Source organism: Salmo trutta, chromosome 7 (assembly GCF_901001165.1).
Source record: "Salmo trutta chromosome 7, fSalTru1.1, whole genome shotgun sequence".
Classification (NCBI taxonomy): domain Eukaryota; kingdom Metazoa; phylum Chordata; class Actinopteri; order Salmoniformes; family Salmonidae; genus Salmo; species Salmo trutta.
The window spans coordinates 31,364,546-31,390,353 of record NC_042963.1 but is presented as its reverse complement, the minus strand read 5'-3'; the positions used below and the strand labels follow the sequence as shown (position 1 = coordinate 31,390,353).

General features: G+C 41.5%; 1 protein-coding gene across 2 annotated transcripts; it reads right to left on the bottom strand.

The window, feature by feature from the left end:
• Nucleotides 1-285: 285 nt before the first annotated feature.
• Nucleotides 286-23,751, bottom strand: sat2b (spermidine/spermine N1-acetyltransferase family member 2b). Of its 2 annotated transcripts, XM_029758573.1 has the most exons (6): nt 23,547-23,749; nt 18,524-18,575; nt 18,351-18,434; nt 2,924-3,025; nt 1,166-1,206; nt 286-962 (listed from the first exon to the last, which is right to left on the bottom strand). In XM_029758573.1, exons 1-6 carry the CDS (start codon nt 23,607-23,609, stop codon nt 783-785), a joined length of 522 nt encoding a protein of 173 aa, XP_029614433.1. In that variant the 5' UTR covers nt 23,610-23,749; the 3' UTR covers nt 286-782. The 2 variants fall into 2 exon arrangements, with proteins under 2 accessions (XP_029614433.1, XP_029614434.1); XM_029758574.1 differs by lacking the exon at nt 2,924-3,025 and having other exon boundaries at nt 23,547-23,751.
• Nucleotides 23,752-25,808: the final 2,057 nt, after the last annotated feature.

The window sequence follows — 25,808 nt, the reverse complement described above, 5'->3', positions numbered from 1 at the left end:
AAGATTACCTCACAAAAATTACTTATTTGTTATGTAAAACCTTTTTTTATTGTCTGTATTTATATATGCAGGCTGCTATAAAGTTATGACTAATTATTTAGCAAAACTAAAGTTGATTGAGTTTTCCTAAATTATTTGGCACCCTCAAGTGGTAGAGGGTTAATATGCTCACAATGTTCAGACAAATGCTCAACCGGCTATGTGCTAGTGCAATGTATCTGCTATATCACCACTTCCTGCACGGCCAGCAAAACTACTGCTGTACCTCCAAGTTATGAATGTACATTTTCTGAATTATAGATTTAGGTTTAATACAGCTTGAGGACACATCAACCTAAACAAATTATATTTATACACATACAGTACATAGTACCACTCATTCCAGGATTTTTCTTTATTTTTTTCTACATTGCAGAATAATAGTGAAGACATCAAAACTATGAAATAACACATTATGGAGTAACCAAAAAAGTGTTAAACAAATCAAAATAAATTTGAAGTATTCACCGTTTGCCTTGATGACAGCTTGAATGAGTAGGTGTGTCCAAACTTATATATATATATATATATAAAAATGTAATAATGTTTGACTATATTTAAATGCACATTAAACATAAAGAAGGACTGGGAGTTTGTTTTGCATCGCCCGGGGCTCCGGCTGAGCGGAGTTTCCATTAGTCCTAAAGTGAAAAGTGAAATTTCCACCCACCAATGCAAAATGAACCTGCCCACTGTGTGATGTTATGGGCGGAAGTAAACTAGACCCAGGCCTATAAAATGCTCTAATCTTTAGGTGCTTCCTTAGCTAATGTGTCCAGGGTTTGTCCATCAAACCGTAAGAAGTGCCAACCTTCTTTGGCAGTCAGGTCCTCGGCACCCTTGGCAATGTAGAAATCTAGTGATGGTTTGTTCCATTCTAGGACAGATAACTGCAGCCGCACACACTGCTTCTCCACCCCTACCTAGAGAAGCAACCATACACAACTAATCAATCATAGAGAGAACACAGCATCACTTCTATTCAGAGGATGTGGTTCAATGGCAATAAATGAACCTTCTTATCACACAATGTCATTCATGTGTCAGTCATACATAATTATGAACGTGGTAGATAGATGGAGGAGTTCCAGTTGGGATCAGCCATACATTGGAACATGAAACCAACCTGAGCTACTTTGGCCATCAGTCCCTTTCCGATGCCTTTTCCTACAGGGAGAAAAATAAACAGACATGAGGTGGAGCATTTCTAGCCTAACAGCAGTACTTTCTCAAATCATTCCCGTGTTTAAACACCAAATGTAAAGCCCAAAGTGTCATTTATTTCTTCCAATTTTCCATTTCTTTCTATACATCTGGTAGAACATCTGGCTGATTCAATTATGAACTTAACCTGTTGGGGGTAGGGGGCAGTATTTACACGGCCGGATAAAAAACGTACCCGATTTAACCTGGTTACTACTCCTGCCCAGTAACTAGAATATGCATATAATTATTGGCTTTGGATAGAAAACACCCTAAAGTTTCTAAAACTGTTTGAATGGTGTCTGTGAGTATAACAGAACTCATATGGCAGGCAAAAACCTGAGAAGGTTTCATGCAGGAAGTGGCCTGTCTGACAAGGAGTCGTTCTTCTTGTCTCTGTTTATTGAAGAGTGGGGATCTTAGCTGTAACGTGACACTTCCTACGGCTTCCATAGGCTCTCAGAGCCCGGGAAAAAGTTGAACGATGACGAGGCAGCCTCAGGCTGAAACACATTATCGCCTTTGCCAAGTGGCCGATAAGAGGACAAAGGAATTAGGCGCGTGCCCGATTCGACCCCGTGCTGTATTTTCTTTCGGCTGTTTACCTAATTTCAGATTCCCGGTCGGAATATTATCGCTTTTTTACGAGAAAAATGGCATAAAAATAGATTTTAAAACAGCGGTTGACATGCTTCGAAGTACGGTAATGAAATATTTAGAAATCTTTTGTCACGAAATGCGCCGTGCGCATGACCGTTATTTACCATTGGGATAGTTTCTTGAACGCACGAACAAAACGCCGCTGATGGAACATAACTATGGATTATTTTGGACCAAACCTACATTTGTTATTGAAGTAGAAGTTCTGGGAGTGCATTCTGACAAAGAACAGGAAAGGTAATCAAACTTTTCTAATAGTAAATCTGACTTTGGTGAAGGCTAAACTTGGTGGGTGTCTAAATAGCTAGCCCTGTGATGCCGGGCTATCTACTTAGAATATTGCAAAATGTGCTTTCACCGAAAATCTATTTTAAAATCGGACATATCGAGTGCATAGAGGAGTTCTGTATCTATAATTCTTAAAATAATTGTTACGCTTTTTGTGAACGTTTATCGTGAGTAACTTAGTAAATTGTTAGTAAATTCATCGGAAGTTTGCGGGGGGTATGCTAGTTCTGAACGTCACATGCTAATGTAAAAAGCTGGTTTTTGATATAAATATGAACTTGATTGAACAAAACATGCATGTATTGTATAACATAATGTCCTAGGTGTGTCATCTGATGAAGATCATCAAAGGTTAGTGCTGCATTTAGCTGTCTTCTGGGTTTTTGTGACATTATATGCTAGCTTGAAAAATGGGTGTCTGATTATTTCTGGCTGGGTACTCTGCTGACATAATCTAATGTTTTGCTTTCGTTGTAAAGCCTTTTTGAAATCGGACAGTGTGGTTAGATTAACGAGAGTCTTGTCTTTAAATAGCTGTAAAATAGTCATATGTTTGAGAAATTGAAGTAATAGCATTTCTAAGGTATTTGAAAATCGTGCCACAGGATTCAACTGGCTGTTACGTAGGTGGGACGATTTGGTGCCACCTGCCCTAGAGAGGCTAACAGATACTGTTGTACAGATACTGTAGTATAGTTGTACAGTAGGCTAATAAGTGTACATGCATATTTACCTCTAAAGTCAGGCATTACATAGAGGTCCTCCATGTACACTGACCGCCCCTTCCATGTGCTGTAGGTGTAGAAGTAAAGGGCGTATCCAACGACAGTGTACCCTTCACACAACAAACAAGCAGTGTCAGCTGATACCCAACTAACAATTATAGGAAGAGAGAACGTTTTTGTAATGTTCCCCTAATTTTTGAGCGTCCAGTTTTCCATTAGTTAGGAGAACATTCTATCTATGTTAGCAAAAAACCTTCTGAGAACTGTTTTAGACCGTTTTGGTGTTAAAGTTAGGAGAACATTCCCTTAATGTCAAGCAGAACTTATCTAGAGCACAGTTACAATGTTTTCTCAATATTAATGTTCTAGACACATTTTATGGGACAGTGCAAGAACATTAATGTGTATCAGTTGTCAGGATGACGCCTGATGGTCCCAAATGTTTATGTTTCATTACACATCACACCTTGTTATTGTTGCCAAGCCCATAAATTCCTTGATTGGTGAACCACTGATCAATTCACAGCTCTTTTTGTCTGTTGGCGTTGTTTGGGATACTCACACACAGTGCTTTTAACATACTTATTTTTTTTTACACAATTTTCTCCTCAATTTTGAGATACCCAATTGGTAGTTACGACCTTGTCTCGTCGCCAAAACGTGTCCCACCAAGCCGCGCTGCTTGACACACTGCTCGCTTAACCTGGAAGTCACCCACACCAACGTGTCAGAGGAAACACTGTTCAACTGACAACCCAAGTCAGCTTCGCTCCGGCCCGCCACAAAGAGACGCTAGAGCACGATGAGCCAAAGCCCCCCAGCCAAACCCTCCCCCGGACGGTCAATTGTGTGCCACCCTATGGGGCTCCTAGTCATAGCTGTAGTGGCACCTCAGTACTGCGATGCGATGTAGTGCCTTAACCCACTGCGCCACTCAGGAGGCCTAAACTTATATACAGTATTTGACATACATGATGACATTGTGCATGTTCATTTATTCAGTAATTATTATTCAACATGTCCTTACCTGGGTTTGAATTTGCAACCTCTTGGCTCACAGCATTCAGATCTTCCTGCTACGCCACCATGTCTGTGTTGGTCATCATTGATTCTGAATAGTTATCTAATGTTGGTGGGGCATATTAACCTGTTCTAAAGATACTCCTCAATCACTATGATCAAAAGTGTTCTATTGACTTTTAACTGAGATTTACTTCAACGTGCATTCACCCTATTGCTTCCACCTATCAAGTTCAACTATTGTTGCTTACCTAGACGACACTGAATGTTCCTGTAGTATTTTCTGTAGATGGGTGAAAACAACGACAATTGACTCCATTTTGAATTCAGGCTGTAACACAACAAAATGTGGAATACTTTCTGAAGGCACTGTATGTTAAAAGCACTGTGTGTGAGTATCTCTAACCTTGCCAACAGACAAACAGCTATGAATGGATCAGTAGTTCATCTAACAGGGACTTTATTGGTTCGACAACAGTAACAAGACATGATGTGGAATGAATTTTTCACATTAATGTTGTTGCAACGTTCTGATGAAACTGTAGAACTTGGGAGACCAGATGCTGCTGGAAGTGTTGTTGAAAGGCCAGTAAGAGGCACCCTTTCCTCTGGTCTAAAAAACTTTTCACAATGCCCCAGGGCAGTGATTGGGGACATTGCTATGTGTAGGGTGCCGTCTTTCAGATGGGACATTAAACGGCTGTCACGGATCTACACAAAATACTCCATAACGTCAAAGTTAAAATAAATATGTTTACAAATAAATAAAAACGAAATAACTAAAATGTCTTAGTTATATGCAGTCACCTCAAATTATTGACACCCTTGATAAAGATGAGCAAAAAAGACTAAATAAATAATACAAATTCTGAGCTATATTGTATGCAAAAAAGGGGGAAATTATATTATACTAATACAATTTCTCAGAGAAAGAGCTTTTGTTTAAAAATTAAATCTCAAAAAGATAGCTGTCAAAATGAAGGCAGGTAGTTTGCCCCCGATGATGCATTGGGCAGACCGCATCACGCTCTGGAGAGCCCTGTGGTTGCGGGCGGTGCAGTTGCCGTACCAGGCGGAGATACAGCGCGACAGGATGCTGTCAATTGTGCATCTGTAAAAATTTGTGAGATTCTTAGGGGCCAAGCCAAATTTCTTCAGCCTCCTGAGGTTGAAGAGATGCTGTTGCATCTGCTTCACCACACTGTCTGTGTGGGTAGACCATTTCAGATTGTTAGTGATGAGTACGCTGAGGAACTGTAAGCTTTTCACCTTCTCCACTGCGGTCCCGTTGATGTGGATAGGGGCGTGTTCCCCCTGCTGTTTCCTGAAGTCCACGATCAGCTCCTTTGTTTTGTTGACATTGAGGGAGAGGTTATTTTCATGGCAGCACTCCACCAGGGCCCTCACCTCCTCCCTGTAGGCTGTCTCATCATTGTTGGTAATCAGGCCTACTACTGTGATGTTGTCTGCAAACTTGATGATTGAGTTATAGGCCTGCGTTGCCACGCAGTCATGGGTGAACAGGGAGTACAGGAGGGTGCTGAGAACGCACCCTTGTGGGGCCCCTGTGTTGAGGATCAGCAAAGTGGAGGTGTTGTTTCCTACATTCAACACCGCGAAGCGGTCCGTCAGGAAGTCCAGGACCCAGTTGCACAGACCCAGGGCCCCGATCTTAATGATGAGCTTGGTACTATGGGTACTATGGTGTTGAAGGCTGAGCTATAGTCAATGAACAGCATCCTTACATAGGTATTCCTTCTTGTCCAGATGGGATAGGACAGTGTGCAGTGTGATGGCGATTGCATCGTCTGTTTTTTGGGGCGGTAGGCAAATTAAAGTGGGTCTAGGGTATCAGATAAGGTAGAGGTGATATGATCCTTAACTAGCCTCTCAAAGCACTTCATAACGACAGAAGTGAGTGATATGGGGCGATAGTCATTGAGTTCAGTGACTTTTGCTTTCTTGGGTACAGGAACAATGGTGGCATCTTGAAGCAATTGGGGATTAGGATAGGGAGAGATTGAATATGTCTGTAAACACTCCAGCCAGCTGGTCTGCACATGCTTTGAGGAAGCGGCTAGAGATGCCGTCTAGGCCAATAGCCTTGCAAGGGTTAACACGCTTAAACGTCCTACTCACGTCGGCCATGGAGAACGAGAGCCCACACCTCTTGGGAGCGGGCCGCGTCGGTGGCACTGTGCTATCCACAAAGCGGGCGAATAAGGTATTTAGCTTGTCCGGGAGCAAGACGTCGGTGTCCGTGATGTGGCTGGTTTTCTTTTTGTAATCCGTGATTGTCTGTAGATCTTGCCACATACGTCTTGTGTCTGAGCTGTTGAATTGCGACTCCACTTTGTCTCTGTCCTGACGTTTTGGCTGTTTGGTTGCCTTACAGAGGGAATAACTACGCTGTTTGTATTCAAAATGAGTCATAGTGGGCTGAACAAGCAAGGAGATGGGCAGAGCCAGGCAAGCACTAGAGAGACCCTATTGGCACATTCTAGCATGCGTCTGCATATTTCCGTTAGGGAAAGCCTATTCTGAAGTGCGCGTGTGCAGGGACTCAATTCGCCTTTGCACTCCTACACAGCGCAATTTTTAAAAACTTTTGCAAAGGGTAAAGTCTACAAAACTTAGTCCACTCTGTCCATTGCAGACTATAGTTTTGGGAACAAAAAAAACTATTGAGAGCAAATGTTTCATTGATGAGAAAATTTGCAGAATATTGGCCAAAATCCCTCTCGCTACATCTTCTCCCACTGCCCACCAGTGGGCTTCCTCTCACCTCCATATTTGGTAGTGAGTGGAAACTCCAAGCGGATGCTTCATATTTATACGCCCAGTGAAATATCTGTCTCATTGTTCTATCTGTGGTATCGGCTTGAGGGGGAATATACACAGCTGTGACTATAACCGAAGATAATTCTCTCGGTCGGCATTTGATTGTGAGGTATTCTAGGTCGTATGAACAAAAGGACTTGTACGTATTTCTGTACGTTGTCACAATCACACCATGAGTAGTTAATCATGAAACATACACCACCGCCTTTCTTATTCCCGGAGAGTTCTTTATTCCTGTCTGCGCGATGTACTGAGAACCCAACTGGCTGCATGGATGGGGACAGTATATCCCTAGAGAGCCATGATTCCGTGAGTATGTTACAGTCCCTGATGTCTCTCTGGAAGAAGATCCTCACCCTGAGCTCGTCTACTTTATTGTCCAGAGACTGAACATTAGCAAGTAATATACTCGGAAGCAGTGGATGGTGTGCACGCCTCCTGAGTCGGACTAGAAGCCTCTGGGATGAGTTGAATTGCCCTGGCGGGAACGAACAAAGGATCCAATTCGGTAAAGTCATATTCCTGGTCGTAATGCTGGTGAGTTACCACCGCTCTGATATCCAAAAGTTATTTCCGGCTGTATGTAATAACACACAAATCGTTCTGGGCTAATAATGTAAGAAATAACACAGGCAGCGGTCTAAGGCACTGCATCGCAGTGCTAGAGGCGTCACTACAGGCCTTGGTTCGATTCCAGGCTGTATCACAACCGGCCGTGATTGGGAGTCCCATAGGGCAGAGCACAACTGACCCAGCGTCGTCTGGGTTTGGTCGGGGTAGGACGTCATTGTAAATAAGAATTTGTTCTTAAATGACTTGCATAATTAAGTAAAGGTTAAATAAAAAATATATATATATTTTTTTAATACTGCAAAGTTGCTTAGGAGCTAGAAGCAGAGCTTCCATGTCTGTCGGCGCCATCTTACCTGGGTACTTTTATATTGACATTACAATGATTTAGAGCTTTTTAAAGGAAATTCAAAAAATATATATATTCCATTGTCTTTGTCAGGTCCACATTGGGTAGACCTCAATAGAACAATTTGAAGTTACTATGAAATAATAAAATATTTAAATTGTGTATATTACTTAGTTTTTATTTGATGACAATATTTTTTTACCTTAAAGTTATCATCTCATCTCTGCTCAGACAGTAGCAGTCAGCCAACCAGTTATTCTCCCTATTTAGCTAGATTGCCTAAGTATTCTTCAGAGCGGTCTGATGAAATCATGACTTGTTCTTCAAAGTAGATAAGTTATACTTTCACAAACTGTCTCTATCCCTCTCGTGGTTCTGTTGTGTACATTCCTCTCTCATGCGATCTATGCAGTTTGCGTGTATCTAACGTATCGTAGCAGGCGTAAAAGTGTATCCATCCAGAGATCTGTATAACGATGAGATGCTCATGCCTCCGCCCTAACAATAGGAGTCATTGTCCCAAAGGTGGGAAGGCAGGCGACAAAGTAATCCCATAGAAACGCGAAGGCCTTATTTTTGACAGATTTTGGCGAGAGTGAAACCTCTCACTTCGACTTCCTCTCTGATCGGTCTCTGTCCGAAACAGAAAACTGACGCAGTGGATTATGGTCATTGTAGTTAATTACCACGTTTCTGCACTGAACTAGGTTTGAATATTTGCTTAATGAAAACTGCCATTAGCCCAGCGTCCCACAAGGTTCTAGATTTGATTTCTCTCGCAAATGATTTCATGTCTCTCGAGAAACAGTGCGTTGGGCTTACAAAAAATACTAACTAAATGGAATATAAGTATTTGAACGGTTTTTTTTTTTAATCGCTCAGCACTAGTATTCACTATAGTGTTTTTTGTGGACATGTCTGTATACTACAGTATTCACTGTAGTATTTTTGCGGACTTTACGGTAGTTCTCACTGTAGTGTTTTTGCGGACATGACTGTAGTATTCTCAGGGCCGGCTCTCCCATTAGGCAAGATTAGGCGGCCGCCTATGTCGGCACTTGAATTTGGGGTGGCATAGAGCCTATTGGCTGACGCCCTCCGGCGCCCCCTCCGGCGCCTGGTAGCACCAGGCCTAGCCACACCTCCAAGAAATGCCAGCGGAGAGCTACTATCTTGGACCCGGACTCAGATTTGTCGCTTCCCATCCCCGATGACAGTGGTGGTGCTGCTGCTGCTAAATCTGACTCCCAGACAAAAAACATAAAAGATCCCGGTGAGTGGCAAAAATGAATGAATGGATCTTTACAGGATATATGTTAGTGCAGGCTGGGCCACATCAGGGAAAGGGGGGGCATTTCCCAAGAGATGAGGGGCCACTACAATAGGAGGATGGCGAACGGGGAGAGAGTGGAGAGACCATGGCTTGTCTATTCCAAGCAAAACGATCCAGCCTTCTGTTTTTGCTGCAAACTTTTTACACACGATTGCAAATCTGCACTGGTCAGGGATGGAACCAGGGATTGGAAGAATCTGTGCTTCCTCCTCAGCTCGCATGAGAAGTCACATGACCACCTACATAGTTTCCAGAAGTGGAAGGAGCTGGAGATCAGGCTGGTGTCCAAGCAAACTATTGATGCCCAAGCCCGGCTATTGAAGGAGAGACTCTCCACTGGCAGTAGGTGCTACATTGACTTATAGCCCTGATACGTGTAATGGCCACCCAGAACATTGCGCTACGTGGGACCACTGACAGGCTGAACGAGCCAAATAATGGGAACTTTCTGAAGTTTGTGGAAATGCTGGGTATTTTTGATGGAATCATGAAGGAGCATGTAAGGAGTGTACAATCCAAAGAAACACATGCACGACCTCTAAAATAATCCAGAACGAAAATCATTGACATGCTGGCACAAGAGATCCAGCAGACAGCGTGCAGTGAGCTAAAAGCAGCTAAATATTTTTCTATAATTTTGGACAGCACACCAGACAAGAGCAAAACAGAGCAGATGGCCATGGTGGTGCGTTTTGTTTCAACTGAGGATGATGGGTCAGTGTGCACTAGAGCACTTCCTGGAGTTTAGTGAACTGCTTGACGCAACAGGAGTTGCTCATTTCAAAACTACAGAAACATGACAACATGGACATGAGAGGGCAAGGGTATGACAAGTTCAAAAGAGTGCAGGATATCAATCCAAGGCCCTTTTTTGTGCCATGCAGCACACACTCACTGAACCTGGTTCTCTCTGATGAAGCATCATGTTGCTTGGAGGCTCCTGAGTTTTTTTAACACCATCCAACACCTATTTAGCAAAAAAATATTATAATAATAATAAAGTCGGAAGTTTACATACACTTAGGTTGTAGTCATTAAAACTCGTTTTTCAACCACTCCACAAATTTCTTGTTAACAAACTATAGTTTTGTCAAGTCGGTTAAGACATCTAGTTTGTGCATGACACAAGTTACATCCCTTTATTGTTTAGATGTTAAAAATAAATATAATGTTTTGCAAAGGTGTTGTCTGGTCCGTTGCATTTCTCAGAACTGTTGACCTAACTCAATAGGTGGCCTGTCATGTACCTGTGTGTCTTATGTTCTGCGTGAGGTGTTCCCCTCATTAAACAGTAACTGGCTTAGTCTGGTACTTATTCTATTTTAGGTAACATTGGTCAGCAGGTGTTACTACAATATACCACAGTCATGTACGTGAACACACAAGAGTAATTACTACAGTATGCTACAGTCATATCAGCAAAAACATAACAGTAAATACTGCAGTATACTACAGTCATGTCTGCAAAAACTCTACTGTAAATACTATAGTATACTCAGGGACATTATACTCACTGGACATTCTGCCACCCTAGGTGAGACAAACTGCCACCCCCCCCCCCCCTCCGAAGAAACATGAGCAATGGACACTAGACCGGTGGAAATCTGTCCTTTGGTCTGATGAGTCCAAATTTGAGATTTTTGGTTCCAACCATGGAGGGTGGGTGAACAGATGATCTCTGCGTGTTTGGTTCCCACCGTGAAGCATGGATGTGTGATGGGTGCTTTGCTGGTGACACTGTGAGTGATGTATTTAGAATTCAAGGCACACTTAACCAGCATGGCTACCACAGCATTCTGAAGCGATATGCCACCCAATCTGGTTTGCGCTTAGTGGGACTATCATTTGTTTTTTTCAACAGGACAATGACCCAACACATCTCCAGGCTGTGTAAGGGCAATTTGACCAAAAAGGAGATTGATGGAGTGCTGCATCAGATGACCTGGACTCCACAATCACCCGACCTCAACCGAATTGAGATGGTTTGGGATGAGTTGGACTGCAGAGTGAAGGAAAAGCAGCCAACACGTGCTCATCAAATGTGGGAACTTCTTCAAGACTGTTGGAAAAGCATTCCAGGTGAAGCTGGTTGAGAGAATGGCAAGTGTGCGCAAAGCTGTCATCAAGGCAAAGGGTGGCTATTTTGAAGAATCTAAAGTTTACTTTTCTGGTTACTACATGATTCCAAATGTGTTATTTCATAGTTTTGATGTCTTCACTATTATTCTACAATGTAGAAAATAGTTTTAAAAAATGAGTAGGTGTGTCGAAACTTTTGACTGGTACTGTACAGTTGAAGTCAGAAGTTTACATACACCTTAGACAAATACATTATTTAAACTCAGTTTTTCACAATTCCTGACATATAATACTAGTAAAAATTCCCTGTCTTAGGTCAGTTAGGATCTCCACTTTATTTTAAGAACGTGAAATGTCAATAATAGTAGAGAGAATGATTTATTTCAGCTTTTATTTCTTTAATCACATTCCCAGTGGGTCAGACGTTTACATACACTCAATTAGTATTTGGTAGCATTGCCTTTAAATTGTTTAACTTGGGTCAAACGTTTCAGGTAGCCTCCCACAATAAGTTGGGTGAATTTTGGCCCATTCCTCCTGACAGAGCTGGTGTAACTGAGTCAGGTTTGTAGGCCTCCTTGCTCGCACACGCTTTTTCAGTTCCGCCCACATATTTTCTATAGAATTGACGTCAGGGCTTTGTGATGGCCACTCCAATACCTTGACTTTGTTGTCCTTAAGCCATTTTTGCTTGGGGTCATTATCCAATTGTGAAGACCCATTTGCGACCAAGCTTTGACTTCCTGACTGATGTCTTGAGATATTGCTTCAATATATCCACATCCTTTTCCTTCCTCTAATGCCATGTATTTTGTGAAGTGCACCAGTCCCTCCTGCAGCAAAGCACCCCCACAACATGATGCTGCCACCGCCGTGCTTCACGGTCGGGATGGTGTTCTTCGGCTTGCAAGCCTCCCCCTTTTTCCTCCAAACATAACGATGGTCATTATGGCCAAAAAGTTCAATTTTTTGTTTCATCAGACCAGAGGACATTTCTCCAAAAAGTATGATCTTTGTCCCCATGTGCAGTTGCAAACCATGGTCTGGCTTTTTTATGGCGGTTTTGGAGCAGTGGCTTCTTCCTTGCTGAGTGGCCTTTCAGCTTATGTCGATATAGGACTCACTTTACTGTGGATATAGATACTTTTGTACCGGTTTCCTCCAGCATCTTCACAAGGTCATTTGCTGCTGTTCTGGGATTGATTTGCACTTTTCGCACCAAAGTATGTGCATCTCTAGGAGACAGAACACATCTCCTTCCTGAGCGGTATGACGGCTGCGTGGTCCCATGGTGTTTATACTTGCATACTATTGTTTGTACAGATGAATGTGGTACCTTCAGGCATTTCAAAATTGCTCCCAAGGATGAACCAGACTTGTGGAGGTCTACAACTTTTTTTATGAGGTCTTGGCTGATTTCTTTTGATTTTCCCATGATGTCAAGCAAAGAGGCACTGAGTTTGAAGGTAGGCCTTGAAATACATCCACAGGTACACTTCCAATTGATTCAAATGATGTCAATTAGCCTATCAGAAGCTTCTAAAGCCATGACATCATGTTCTGGAATTTTCCAAGCTGTTTAAAGGCACAGTATGTAAACTTCTGACCTATTGGAATTGTGATACAGTGAATTATAAGTGAAATAATCTGTCTGTAAACAATTGTTGGAAAAATAACTTGTGTCATGCACAAAGTAGATGTCCTAACCGACTTGCCAAAACCATAGTTTGTTAACAAGAAATTTGTGGAGTGGTTGAAAAACGAGTTTTAATGACTCCAACCTAAGTGTATGTAAACTTCTGACTTCAACTGTATCCTAGCATGAATGTCGGGTAAAGACTGACTCAACTCAAAAGGACTGACAGTGACTCCTATTTCACCACGCTTCCCACAGGGTCTGCGTCACAACAAACGATGGGCGTCACAAACACCAGGAATCTTCAACTTCAATTGCTCCACCGCGACACTTAACGCTACCCCAGAAATCACTCCTTTCAACGGTGCAAAGCAAAAAACAGATCTTGACCGAAGTTGCGTGACACGGATCACCTGCTCCATCTGGTCGGAAGAAACACAAATAAATATCACAAGTCCACTTCAAGTTACTTTCACTGATTCAACTGCACCCAACTCCTTTCCCACCCATTCCTACTGCACCAGATTCTTCTTTATCGTGTCCATTGATGTCAGGCTCGGGTTCTGAGCTCTTCACCACACCTTCCACCTCACTTAACTCGCCCTCATTCACTTCCACTTCACCTCCAGAACTCGGTGTGGTGCAAAGCTCACTCTGTTCGCACGTGACACCAATCTTCTTCGACACTCCATCTCCATTTTTATTGCCATCTTCCTCAAATTCAAATCCAACCTCTGCTTTCCACATTCCCTTCAACCTCTTCTTCATCTTTTCCCCCCCTCCATTCCTCCTCAGAAATCCACCTTTCGGTGTCCTATCGTGGAAATATTCAGTCAATCATATTTCTCAAATAACGGAGCCTGTGAGTTCAAACAGACTTTTATTACACCATAATAAAAGCTGAGTTGGTTCATGAAAACAACTCACTTTCCAGTCTTGGCACATACTTCTTACACGGGACCCAAACAGGCTGCAAGCGTGCGCCATTGTGCGCTATCGTGCATACATTTATTTTGTCACCCTACATCAAACGCGGTCACGACACGCAGGTCAAAATATCAAAGCAAACTCTGAACCAATGACATTAATTTGGGGACAGGTCGAAAAGCATTAAACATGTATGGCAATTTAGCTAGTTAGCTTGCTGTTGCTAGCTAATTTGTCCTGGGATATAAACATTGAGTTGTTATTTTACCTGAAATGCACAAGGTCCTCTACTCCGACAATTAATCCACACATAAAACGGCCAACCGAATCGTTTCTAGTCACCTCTCCTCCTTCCAGGCTTTTTCATCTTTGAACTTATATGGTGATAGGCATCTAAACTTTCATAGTATTACCACGACAACCGGCAAAACAGTTCGTCTTTCAATCACCCACGTGGGTATAACCAATGAGGAGATGGCACGTGGGTACCTGCTTCTATAAACCAATGAGGAGATGGGAGAGGCAGGACTTGCAGCGTGATCTGCGTCCGAAATAGGAGTTACTTTATTTTAGCCCTTGGCAACGCAGACGCTCGTTGACGCACACAAGCAGTGTGGGTGCAATAATTGAATAACATGGATTTCAAAATGTATTTTGCGACGCTCGCGCACGCGACGTGTCCGGTCTGGTCAGCATGTTATACATTTTTCCTCCTTACGTCACACATAGTAACTCCTCTTAATGACTCATTCCCTCTGGCATTTAGCCACCGTTATCTTATTGCCTTGCACTAATTTTAGTTTGGTTTCATATTAGGGCATGGAAACTGTAGAGCCACACCAATAGTTAAAAAATACAGACATGTTCTCGACTAAGACAGGTGCATGGATGTAGGACCATAGCAACAGTCCATAGCACTTTACATAAATAACCACATGTCATCCTGCTAGCTCCTCCGAAAGGAACACCCATGTTCTGGAAAAGACCCAAGAGGTGTAACCATAGCAACAGTACATATTAGGGCACAACACTATCACAGAAATAACGAGTCACGTCCACTCCCCAGACAGGTGCATGTCTAATGGTGTCTAATGACCCAGACCCACATATAGAGTGCACTCATCTTGCGGACTATCCTGAAATGTATAATGGCCACACATGTTCTGGAAAATTCTCAATAGTCCCTGTCCCAATATTCCTCTTCTCCCGACTTTGCTTGCAGCCCGGTGGCATCTCAATGTAACTCCATCTCACGATAGTCCTGCTCAACTCGGAAATGTGTCTTCGTGACGAGATCCTGAGGCCCATTGTGAGGCATCTGTGACCAACAGATGCATATCTGTATTCCCAGACATGTGAAATCCATAGACTAGGGCCTAATTTATTTAAATTGACTGATTTCCTCATATGAATTTATACTCAGTAAAGTCTTACAAGTTGTTACATGTGTTTATATTTTTGTTCAGTATAAATACCCAGATAGTGGCTTGCTCTACTCAGACAATCATAAATACTTAAGACTTGAAGTCACATATCATTATCAAAGATATATATATATATATATATATATATGAGCTTTACCCATTTATATACTTTTTGCATTTGCATATAGTCATTGATTATTGCCACTAAAAGATGATTCATTATGTATGTTCATTGCTGTTATTGCCCATTATTATTTGCACCTTGCGTCTCCTTTTAGATAACCTTTACTCCATACAAAGCCAAACAAGACTCAATTCAAGAGTCTTGGTCTCATGTCAACAACTGTCACTCATCCCCTGTACTGTATCGTCTCTATTACCTGAATCTATGAAGACTTTTAAATTGAACTGCATCACTGCCTCCGCCTGCTCTTTAACTGGAGTCACACAGTAGATGGGCATCACCATAACCCTCATCTTAATCTCAATCAATCAGTTACAATCTTGTAACAGAAGAATATTGTGTGACAGGCTAGGAACCAAGGTTTGGGTCAGTGTTTCCCTGGGCACCCTTATTAGAGGAGGACATGCAAGAACTGTATAAAAGCACCCCTTGATCATGTTCAGGGGAGAGCTTTGTAACGGGAAGGTCCTTTTTGTGTATAGACTGTACGGCAGCATCGGTTTGTTTCTGTGAGAAACCATTTGGTGACCATGCTGTCTTGAATAAATGTGGGGTGTGGTCGATAGTTCTGAATGGTGTGTTGAGTTACAATTTTTAAGATGTTCCTTATGTAAAGCCACTGCAATGTCATCCTTTTGTTTTCAGCTGATTTGTTTGAAGAGGCTTTGCTGGTTTGAGGTCCAGGCAGTTTATTGGCAGCGCCCTCCAATAAGGTTACTGTCTTTAAGTAGTAATTTGTATTTCTAAAATATCAACTCACGTAAATTAACTGTTATTTTCTACCATCAGAAGCACAGTATTGTTTCTCTGTTTTTGTGAACTTGAATCTCTGAAACCATTGTTGTATATCCAGTGGAAGTAACAGATCAAAGAAGTCATTTTGGTGCACTCTTGTTAATGTGTTATGTGTGTCAAACAAGCAAACCTAATCCTCAAACTTTAAACGTTGCTTGTTCTTCATATCTGCCTCTATCCGGTTTCCCTTTATTTGGCCTAGAACCTGTCTAACGTTTAGATGTTACAATTGTAATACATCGTTTATATTTTTGCTAAGGTGTTGTCTGGTCCATTGCATTTCTCAGAACGGTTGACCCAACTCAATAGGTGGCCTGTCACGAACCTGTGAGTCTTATGTTCTGGATGAGGTGTTCCCCTCATTAAAAACTGTAACCGGCTTAGTCTGGTAGTTATGCCATTTTTGCTAACTCTAAATCGGCAGGTGTTACTATATACTACAGTTAAGTCCTCAAAACAACAAGTGAAAACTATATTTTACTACAGTCATGTCCAAACACTTGTGAATACTATAGTATATAAATATAGTAATACTACAGTATTTAGACCATAGTATACTATAGCATTTTTTTCATGTCGCCACTGGGGTAGAAAAATGAGCGTGTACAATCCCTGTCATCATCACCATGGGGAAAGAGACAAATGTTTGTTGACTTTCATAAATCAGGCAATGGGTACAAAAGGAAACTACTGAAAAAACAAATATAGATCTTACCATCATTAGGGCAACATTTAAGACGTTTAACCTGCCTCGTAGAGGATCCAAATGTGTCTTGTCCCCCCGCACAGCGAGGAAGATGCTTCAGGAGGCAAAGAAAAGTCCAAAGGCCACAGTTGGAGAATTTCAGAACTTGGTTGCATCTTGGGGTCTACAATTAGACACCACAGCCATGATAATAGGCTACTTGGATGGGTTGACATAAAAAAGCCTTTAATGAGAGCAACCAGAAAATGTAAACGGCTGCAGTTTGCTAAATGGCATTGGCACTTGGATTGGAATTGGGTGCTATGGGCAGATGAGATGAAAATAGAGCTCTTTGGCCATGCAGACCAGTGCTGGGTTTGGCTTTGAAAGAATGATGCATGCACAGAAAATAATACCAAACCTAAAGCTGTAAAACATGGTGATGGGGCTGTTTTGCATGCATCATGAACTCTACCAACTACCAAGTCATTTTAGCCACAAACCTGGTTGCCTCTGTCCAGAGACTGAAACATGGCCGCAAGTGTATCTTTCAGCAAGACAATGACCTCAAACACACATAAAAATCAACATTTTGCAATGGCCATCTCAGTCTCCATACTTGAATCCAATTGAAAACCTGTGGTTTGAATGGAAGAGGGCTGTCCATAAGTGCAGATCGAAGGATAATGTTAGGGTCAACCCTGGCTATTTGTTTGCATAGCCTATATAATATAACGGAGAAGCTATGCTACAATATTAAGTATATAAACTATGGATAAGTCAACTGCTGAAGACAAGAACTACACCCGACAACAGGAAGTGCGTCACGAGGCTAGGACCAGCCTGCACGCCAACGATAGGATGAGTAAGTTTAAACATGCTCATCCTCCCTCTGACAGGCCAGCAGTGAGCCGGAACTATCTCTGTCAGAGTATTTAAGGATGAACAAAGGATGTGTAGTTCTCTTCGCTGTTTTGCCCTGCGTGGTGTTACAGTGAGACAGTGTATATACGAACATCATATTTACCATTCAAGTGTTTGCATTAATTAAAGTACAAAGAAAACATGAGTTACTCTTTGCTAAATAATTTGTTCTAATACCGGATTCGAATTGACGCGACCCGACAATAAGGAAAGATTCTCCATGGAGTAATGGTCTAAGATCCCTCCCAATGTGTTCTCCCATCTTATAAAACATTATAGAAAAAGGCTCAGTGCCATTATCCTCACCAGGGGAGGGTACACAAAGTATTAACAGTTCAGGAGTAAACAATTGCTTAGTAAATCACATAATTTGTATGAACTCACTCTGTGTGCAACATGATTGTTGAATGACTAGTACCCCACAAAGGTCCCTCAGTTTCGAAAAAAAAAAAAAACCTTTGACAGAGTATTTGGTATAGATCAATGACAATTAAATCAATTTTAATCCCACTTTGTAATAAAATGTAAAGAAATCCAAGGGGGGTGAATACTAATGATTAGGCACTGCAATCTGATCAAATTTGATATGAACATATGAGCTTCCATACAAGCACAATACATTTTCACATGTACAGGCATTAAGTTGCATTGAAATGCAGATCTTTTACCATCTTTGGTCCTGTGTTCATCTGGCACTTCAGCGATCAGGCACTCATAGAAGGGGTTTGGAGAGAACCCATCACGCTCCAACTCTGGGGTGCCAGAGAAACGGAGACATGTTAAGTTCAGGGTCAAGTTTAAAGAAATAACTTTAAATTACTGGCAAAAGTTGTAAAATAACCTTCATGAGAAGTCTTCACCTGGTCTGGCATTTTCTCATACACAGCCAACTCCTAAGAGAAACAGACAAATGTGGGGGGTGGAAATGTAAAAAGACAGTAGGCCTACATGAAGAAACTTAAGGTTACTTAAAGTAACCATGGTTCTATGATGGTGTCTCCTCGTAGGGGCAGTCTCAGGAAGATCCAATGACACAATGTCTTTCATAGACAGACAAGAGCAACGGCCAATAGCGGACCACTTCACTTCCCATGTAAGTAGGGTGATGGGGGTCAAAATAAGACTTTGGTTCTGGTGTATTCCATGATATAGAGGACCTTCTCAGAAACACAGAACACTATATTTCATCAGGATAGGACTTACTATTGTTGATCTTATTTTCAAGTAATCGGAAAAGGTCAATGATAATTCCTTCTGATGAGGCACCAAATTACCTGTCTGGAATCTTAAATTCAACACTTTCTGTCCAATATCTCAAGATAGGGTGGTCATATTGTTATGACATTAGTAACCATATAAGCTTCCTGCCATCCAGGACCTCTATACCAGTCGGTATCAGAGGAAGGCCCTAAAAAATGTCAGACTCCAGCCACCCTAGTCATTGACTGTTCTCTCTGGTACCGCACTGCAAGCAGTACCAGAGCGCCAAGTCTAGGTCCAAGAGGCTTCTAAACCAGCTCCTAACCCCAAGCCATAAGATTCCTGAACACATAATAAAATGGCTACCCAGCCTATTTGCACGGAATACATCATTACAGTAACTTAAGCCCACTCACTTTGAGTAGGGTGGTCATATTATTACCAGATCTTCATGCAAAACAGAGTTTGTAACAATTTGAAGAAATTCGAAAACGTTTTATACTACGTTATGCTAACTATATATGTAGTATGATAATTCGTCTAAGGAATTTTTGAAAATACTGCATGTTAAACCCATCCAGTCAGGTGAACATATTGTTAACATATATTTATTGGGCTATACTGGTGTTGGAATCACCCCTTTTCTTTCTTCCACCTTGGTGGGAATAAGCAGCACGAAGCGTTCAAATTCGAGTGCTTGGTTTAGTTCATCCAGTACGGGGGAAGCAGTAGCCATAGCTATGGGCGAGATGTTCTGTTAGCTGGGTTATACGTGTGCTACTTAAAGCCGGACCGTGGGGTCTGTATAGCTCGGCTAGTTAGTAGTAGCTTAGTGGGCTAAATTCTTAGCTGCAGTTAGCAATGCCTTCATGTTTTTATTTTGCTGGTGACCAGCACCAGTGTAGCAGCATGCTGGGTGAGGTGAAGTTTGGGTGAGGTGAAGTTTGGCAAGGGACAAGGGGAGGGGTGTTGGAGTTCTCCTTTGGTTTTCTGCGACTTGGTTTGAATTAAAAACAAACTTTATTGGATAATAAAATGCAAAGAAGAAAAATAAAAAAAACATAATTTAGGAGGGGGGGGGGTTGGGTTGAGTAGAGAAAACAAACCTGGCTTAGGGTAAAGGTTCAGGGGGTAGGGTTGGGAATAGATTACAGACCCGGTTTAGGGTAAAGATTTGGGTTGGGGGACGGGTTCAGTAACTTTATAAAAACTAGAAAGGGGGGGTGGATACTTGCTCTTCAGAATACTTGTAATGTGAGTGATTGTTGTTGTTTGTTTTGTTCCATTGTCCAGCAGGAGTTGTCAGAGAGGATTACGCACAGGTCTCCTCCTGAGCATCAACACACCGGGCACACGGCGGTCTAGATCTCAGCTCACTATTCGGGTAAGTATTGGGTATGATCATGTAGCCTACTCCTTCTCATTTAGCCAATTTAATTCCATAATTTTAATTCCATTTTGCATTGATTAGAAAAACCCCACTTCACATGGAGCCTCTTAAAATAGGCCTATATATTTTTTCTAAAAATGATATACTCTCCGAAGTACTTCAATACTAACGTCTTTTCAAATAATCGTGCCCATCCCCAATGTAAAACGGTGTAGGCCTACACGTCTATGTTTTATAACCTATGCAATGACTATTAGGCCATAGCAGCGTGTTTGTCCGCAAGGCTGAAGATGTATCTCCTAATTAAATTCATTCTTAAGGGGTTTACAGACAATACGCAAACAAAGTCGACGGAGCGTAGTGCAGTGTTGCAATTTCATTTTTCGTCACAAGAGTGGCTCCATGTAATATGCTCCGTTGTTCAACGCCGTTTTATTCTACCTGGAAATTGAAACTCGACGTCTCATTCCTTGCAAAGACTGAGGGGAAGTATTGAGTGAGTTTTTCAACTGAAGTATTTGACGGTATCCCTTTTGGTATAAACATGGAAGAGATGGACGTTCTGCTACTTGCAAGCGTCCTTTTTTATGCTTTTATTTGAGAGATGTCTTTGTCCAGTTTTGAGGAGCGTCTGTGCGATCTGGTGAAAATGAGAACCTTTACAATCCTTCGACGCGGTAGCTTTCGGACAAGGACGCAAAAAACAACAGCTGGAGGGAGATATCACGAAATTTGAACACTGCTACTGATATCAAAGATACATGGAGAAAGATTCGGGACCTGTATGTTCGCAATCTGAAAATGTTGAAGGCGGCTAGGAGTAGGGCTGGTGTGTGTGTCCCACCTATTGTCTGACAACTGGATTGGCTTCGTGTTCACGTCAAACATCGCAAGACAGATACTAATATGCCAGGTACGGTATGTACTTGTCATGCAGCCGAGTCCTTTTGTACAGTGTGTGATCTTATGTTTAGCAGACCTAGTTAGAACATGTCAAATTAGCTCTTTTCTGGATGGGAGAAATTGTGAGGGGGAAATATTAGATTCCTGTGTTGTCATCATAATGATTAGCAGACCTAGTTAGAACATCTGGAAACAGACACCTGAAAAGCCACTACAAATGTGTTAATTAGATTGAGATGTTTATGAAATCAGTTCTTTTGATTAAGCTTTTTAACTCAAAGGAGCCCATGGAGATGATTTAAGATGGCTTCTATTGTATTCACCATCTGCTTGTAGGTGTTGAAAGGGGGTGGTGTTTTGGACAGTTCAGAGACGGAGCAGAGCCCTGAGGGCCAATCTACAGGTGGTTCATCGGCCCTTGATTTAGCATCTCCCCGGCCTGGTTCATCACCTCTCCGGCCCATTGCCCAACGTACCGTCCAGGTGCCCCCTTGCTCTCTGCAGCTGGCTCTGATTGTAGTGTAATAAAACAGGCAGGCAGCGTCTCGTCTGTGGTGGTCGGCGAACTCTCGACCTTCTGGCCTGTAGCCCTGCGTGGCATCGACTGTGCCACAAAGGCATGCTGAAGTGGTAATCGATATTCACTCTTATAAATAAAGGGTCTCTACAGTTATTGTTATTTGTGGCCGTAATCATTATTTTTGAGTTAATTCAATGAGGGGGTGCAAAACAATGTTTACCCTACAAGAGGAGTCATGTGAAAATATGTTTAACAATGGAGAAAGGAGGTGAATTTTTTTCATGACACCTCAAAATGACCTTTATGGGTCCTCACTTGCTACATTCAAAAAGCTGCAATAAGAGCGATGACGCTCATTTTATTGTAAAATCTACAGAGTTGTAATCTTTGGGTGTCACTGAGTAGGCTGATACCCCATTTTATGGGTGCACAGTATAGGTAAGGCTATACAGTAGACATGTATGCCTCCAATGCAATATGCGGTCTAATACAGGGGGTACCGGTACAGAGTCAATGTGGAGGCTATATACAGGGGGTACCAGTACAGAGTCAATGTAGAAGCTATATACAGGAAGGTACCAGTACAGAGTCAATGTAGAGGCTATATACAGGAAGGTACCAGTACAGAGTCAATGTGGAGGCTATATACAGGGGGTACCAGTACTGAGTCAATGTCAAATCAAAGTTTATTATTTGTCACGTGCGAATACACGTTTCACCTTACAGTGAAATGCTGAATACAACAGGTGTAGTAGACCTTACAGTGAAATGCTGAATACAACAGGTGTAGTAGACCTTACAGTGAAATGCTGAATACAACAGGTGTAGTAGACCTTACAGTGAAATGCTGAATACAACAGGTGTAGTAGACCTTACAGTGAAATGCTGAATACAACAGGTGTAGTAGACCTTACAGTGAAATGCTGAATACAACAGGTGTAGACCTTACAGTGAAATGCTGAATACAACAGGTGTAGTAGACCTTACAGTGAAATGCTGAATACAACAGGTGTAGACCTTACAGTGAAATGCTTACTTACAGGCTCTAACCAATAGTGCAAAAAAGGTGTTAGGTGAAGAATAGGTAAGAAAAGAAATAAAACAACAGTAAAAAGACAGGCTAAATACAGTAGCGAGGCTATAAAAGTAGAGGCTACATACAGACACCGGTTAGTCAGGCTGATTGATGTAGTATGTACATGTAGATGTGGGTGGCGGGACACAACGCAGATAGCCCGGTTAGCCAATGTGCGAGAGCACTGGTTGGTCGGACCAATTGAGGTAGTATGTATGTGAATTTATAGGTAAAGTGACTATGCATATATGATAAACAGAGAGTAGCAGCAGCGTAAAAAGAGGGTTGGGAGGGGGGGGGGGGGGGGGGGGGGGGGGGGGCACAATGCAAATAGTCCAGGTAGCCATTTGATTACCTGGAGGCTATATACAGGAGGAACTGAGTCAATGTGCGGGGGTACAGGTTAGTCAAGGCATTTCTACATGTAGGTAGGGGTAAAGTGACTATGCATAGATAACAAACAGCAAGTAGCAGCAGAGTAAAACGTTTTGGACGAATGATTACACAGTACAAGCCATTACGCAACGTAACACACCTTTAATCAAACAATGCACCCCAGGTTTCCATCCTTACATAACTTGCAGAATGTAAAAATAAATCTGCACTTGAACTGCAAAATTACTGCACTCAGCAAACTGTAGTAGCCTAACATAACTTGGACACAGGCAATTATACTGCAATGTAAATGCAGCTATTATGAATGATAGGCTATTTGGCGATCGCTACAATGTAAACAAGCGGTGAGTTGAGTGTACGACGTTGTTTAGCAAACTCACCATAATCATTCTAGATATTTCCTTACAATCCTCTTTTCTTGCAGCGCGGACTTTAAAATACATTTTTAAACCTGTATTTTAGCGGACGTAGGCTACAGTATAAACAAACTACAGCAACGACTCGACTGATTTCGACTTGAACAAATCAATTGGAAAGATTTCATCGCTGTCTCGTCAGCGACTTCCGGTTCACGGAATTTCCGATTTAAAAAAATAAAAGTCATCCACGTAATAGTATAAAACGTCAATAGCCTGTATTTATTAACGATATACAAAAAATAATTGTTTAAACATTAACAATGATTCATAACTTTTTATATTCTCATAAAATAAACACTTAAGAATGAAACATCGGCACAAAGAATCGTTTTTCCTGTACAGTGCTATATTTGTACCGTATAGTGTCCAGGTACCCCATTTTAAGCTGTTTGACAACAGTAAAAGTTCAGCAACACTCTGTATTATTCAGTGTCCCATGAAATGACACCATATATACATTCTACAGACCTTACTGAGTATTCATTAGAGTACTTTTACTGCAGCACCTAGAATAGTTTTTGCTCTATAAGCATATATGTATTCCATATACAGTGATTTGCATTGTGGCCAATGGAATGGGTGGATTAAAAAGCCAGCAGCAACACTCCATATTATTCAGTGCCCCATGAAATGACACCATTTATTGATTCTACAGACCTTATTGACCCTACTCCACTTTGCCATCACACAAATCATTGTTTTTCCTGCACTATGCTCTATTTAAGATCTTTGACCACAGTACAAGTCCAGCAACACTTCCTATGACCTAGCTTTTTGTTCAAGCTCATCTGATTTGCATTCTAGGAACTCTTGTGAGTAGACTGGACCCTGGTTTAATGGACACACATCAATCGTTTTCCCGTACAGTGCAATTTGTTTGTGCAATACAACAAAAATACAGTAAGACTTTTCTTAAACCATAATTTAAAAATTGAATCCTTGAACAATAGCAGCAGTAAATAAACAAGAATCATACCATCAAAATATTGATTTATTGAATTTGTATATATATATATATATATATATATATATATGTATGTATTTAACCAGTAGGCCATAATTATGTTCTTGACATTAATTTACTTAGCTCCAAACATTTCTCAATGTGCTCCACCTTATTATATTATGTATTTTATTTAAAGTCATTCTCTTTAGTTTAGATTTCCCCCATGTAGTTATATATATATATTTTTTACGTATCAACATTATGCAAAGCTGCATTATATCATATTAAAGATTTCCCAATCAGCTAAAATAGTACTTCCGGAATATTGGAAATGTTCAAAATAAAAGTCCCCCACGTAATAGTAGAACAATTGTCATTAACCTGTATTTATTCACGATGTATGAAAAATAATTGCCTAAAATAGAACAATGATTCATATGTCTTCATATTTAAATGTGTGTATAATAAACGCCCCAGTGCATATCACTGGATATACAATACATATTGGTTTATATTTTATTTTATTTATTTCTCCTTTATTTAACCAGGTAGGCCAGTTGAGAACAAGTTCTCATTTACAACTGCGACCTGGCCAAGATAAAGCAAAGCAGTGCGAGAAAAACAACAACACAGAGTTGCACATAAACAAACGAACAGTCAATAACACAATAGAAAAATCAATGTACAGTGTGTGCAAATGTAGAAGAGTAGGGAGGTAGGCAATAAATAGGCAACAGAGGCGAAATAATTACAATTTAGCATTAACACTGGAATGACAGATGTGCAGATGATGATATGCAAGTAGAGAATAGAGATACTGGGGTGCAAAAGAGCAAGAGGATAAGTAACAATCTGGGGATGAGGTAGTTGGGTGGGCTATTTACAGATTGGCTGTGTACCGGTACAGTGATCGGCAAACTGCTCTGACAGCTGATGCTTAAAGTTAGAGAGGGAGATATAAGACTCCAGCTTCAGTCATTTTTGCAATTCGTTCCAGTTATTGGTAGCAGAGAACTGGAAGGAAAGGCAGCCTAAGGAAGTGTTGGCTTTGGGGGTGACCAGTGAAATATACCTGCTGGAGCGCGTGCAATGGGTGGGTGTTGATATGATGACCAGTGAGCTGAGATTAGGCGGGGCTTTACCTAGCATAGACTTATAGATGACCTGGAGCCAGTGGGTTTGGCGACGAATATGTAGTGAGGGCCAGCCAACGAGAGCATACAGGTCGCGGTGGTGGGTAGTATATGGGGCTTTGGTGACAAAACGGATGGCACTGT

What these genes read in the sequence shown, in the direction of transcription:
- sat2b (XM_029758573.1), bottom strand. Translation starts at nt 23,609, where the DNA reads ATGTATTTTAAAGTCCGCGCTGCAAGAAAAGAGGATTGTAAGGAAATA. An exon ending in GGTGAAGACTTCTCATGAAG is followed by an intron (nt 18,435 to 18,523) that starts GTTATTTTACAA and finishes CTGGCACCCCAG; the next exon opens with AGTTGGAGCGTGATGGGTTC. An exon ending in TGTAATGCCTGACTTTAGAG is followed by an intron (nt 1,207 to 2,923) that starts GTAAATATGCAT and finishes TTCTCCCTGTAG; the next exon opens with GAAAAGGCATCGGAAAGGGA.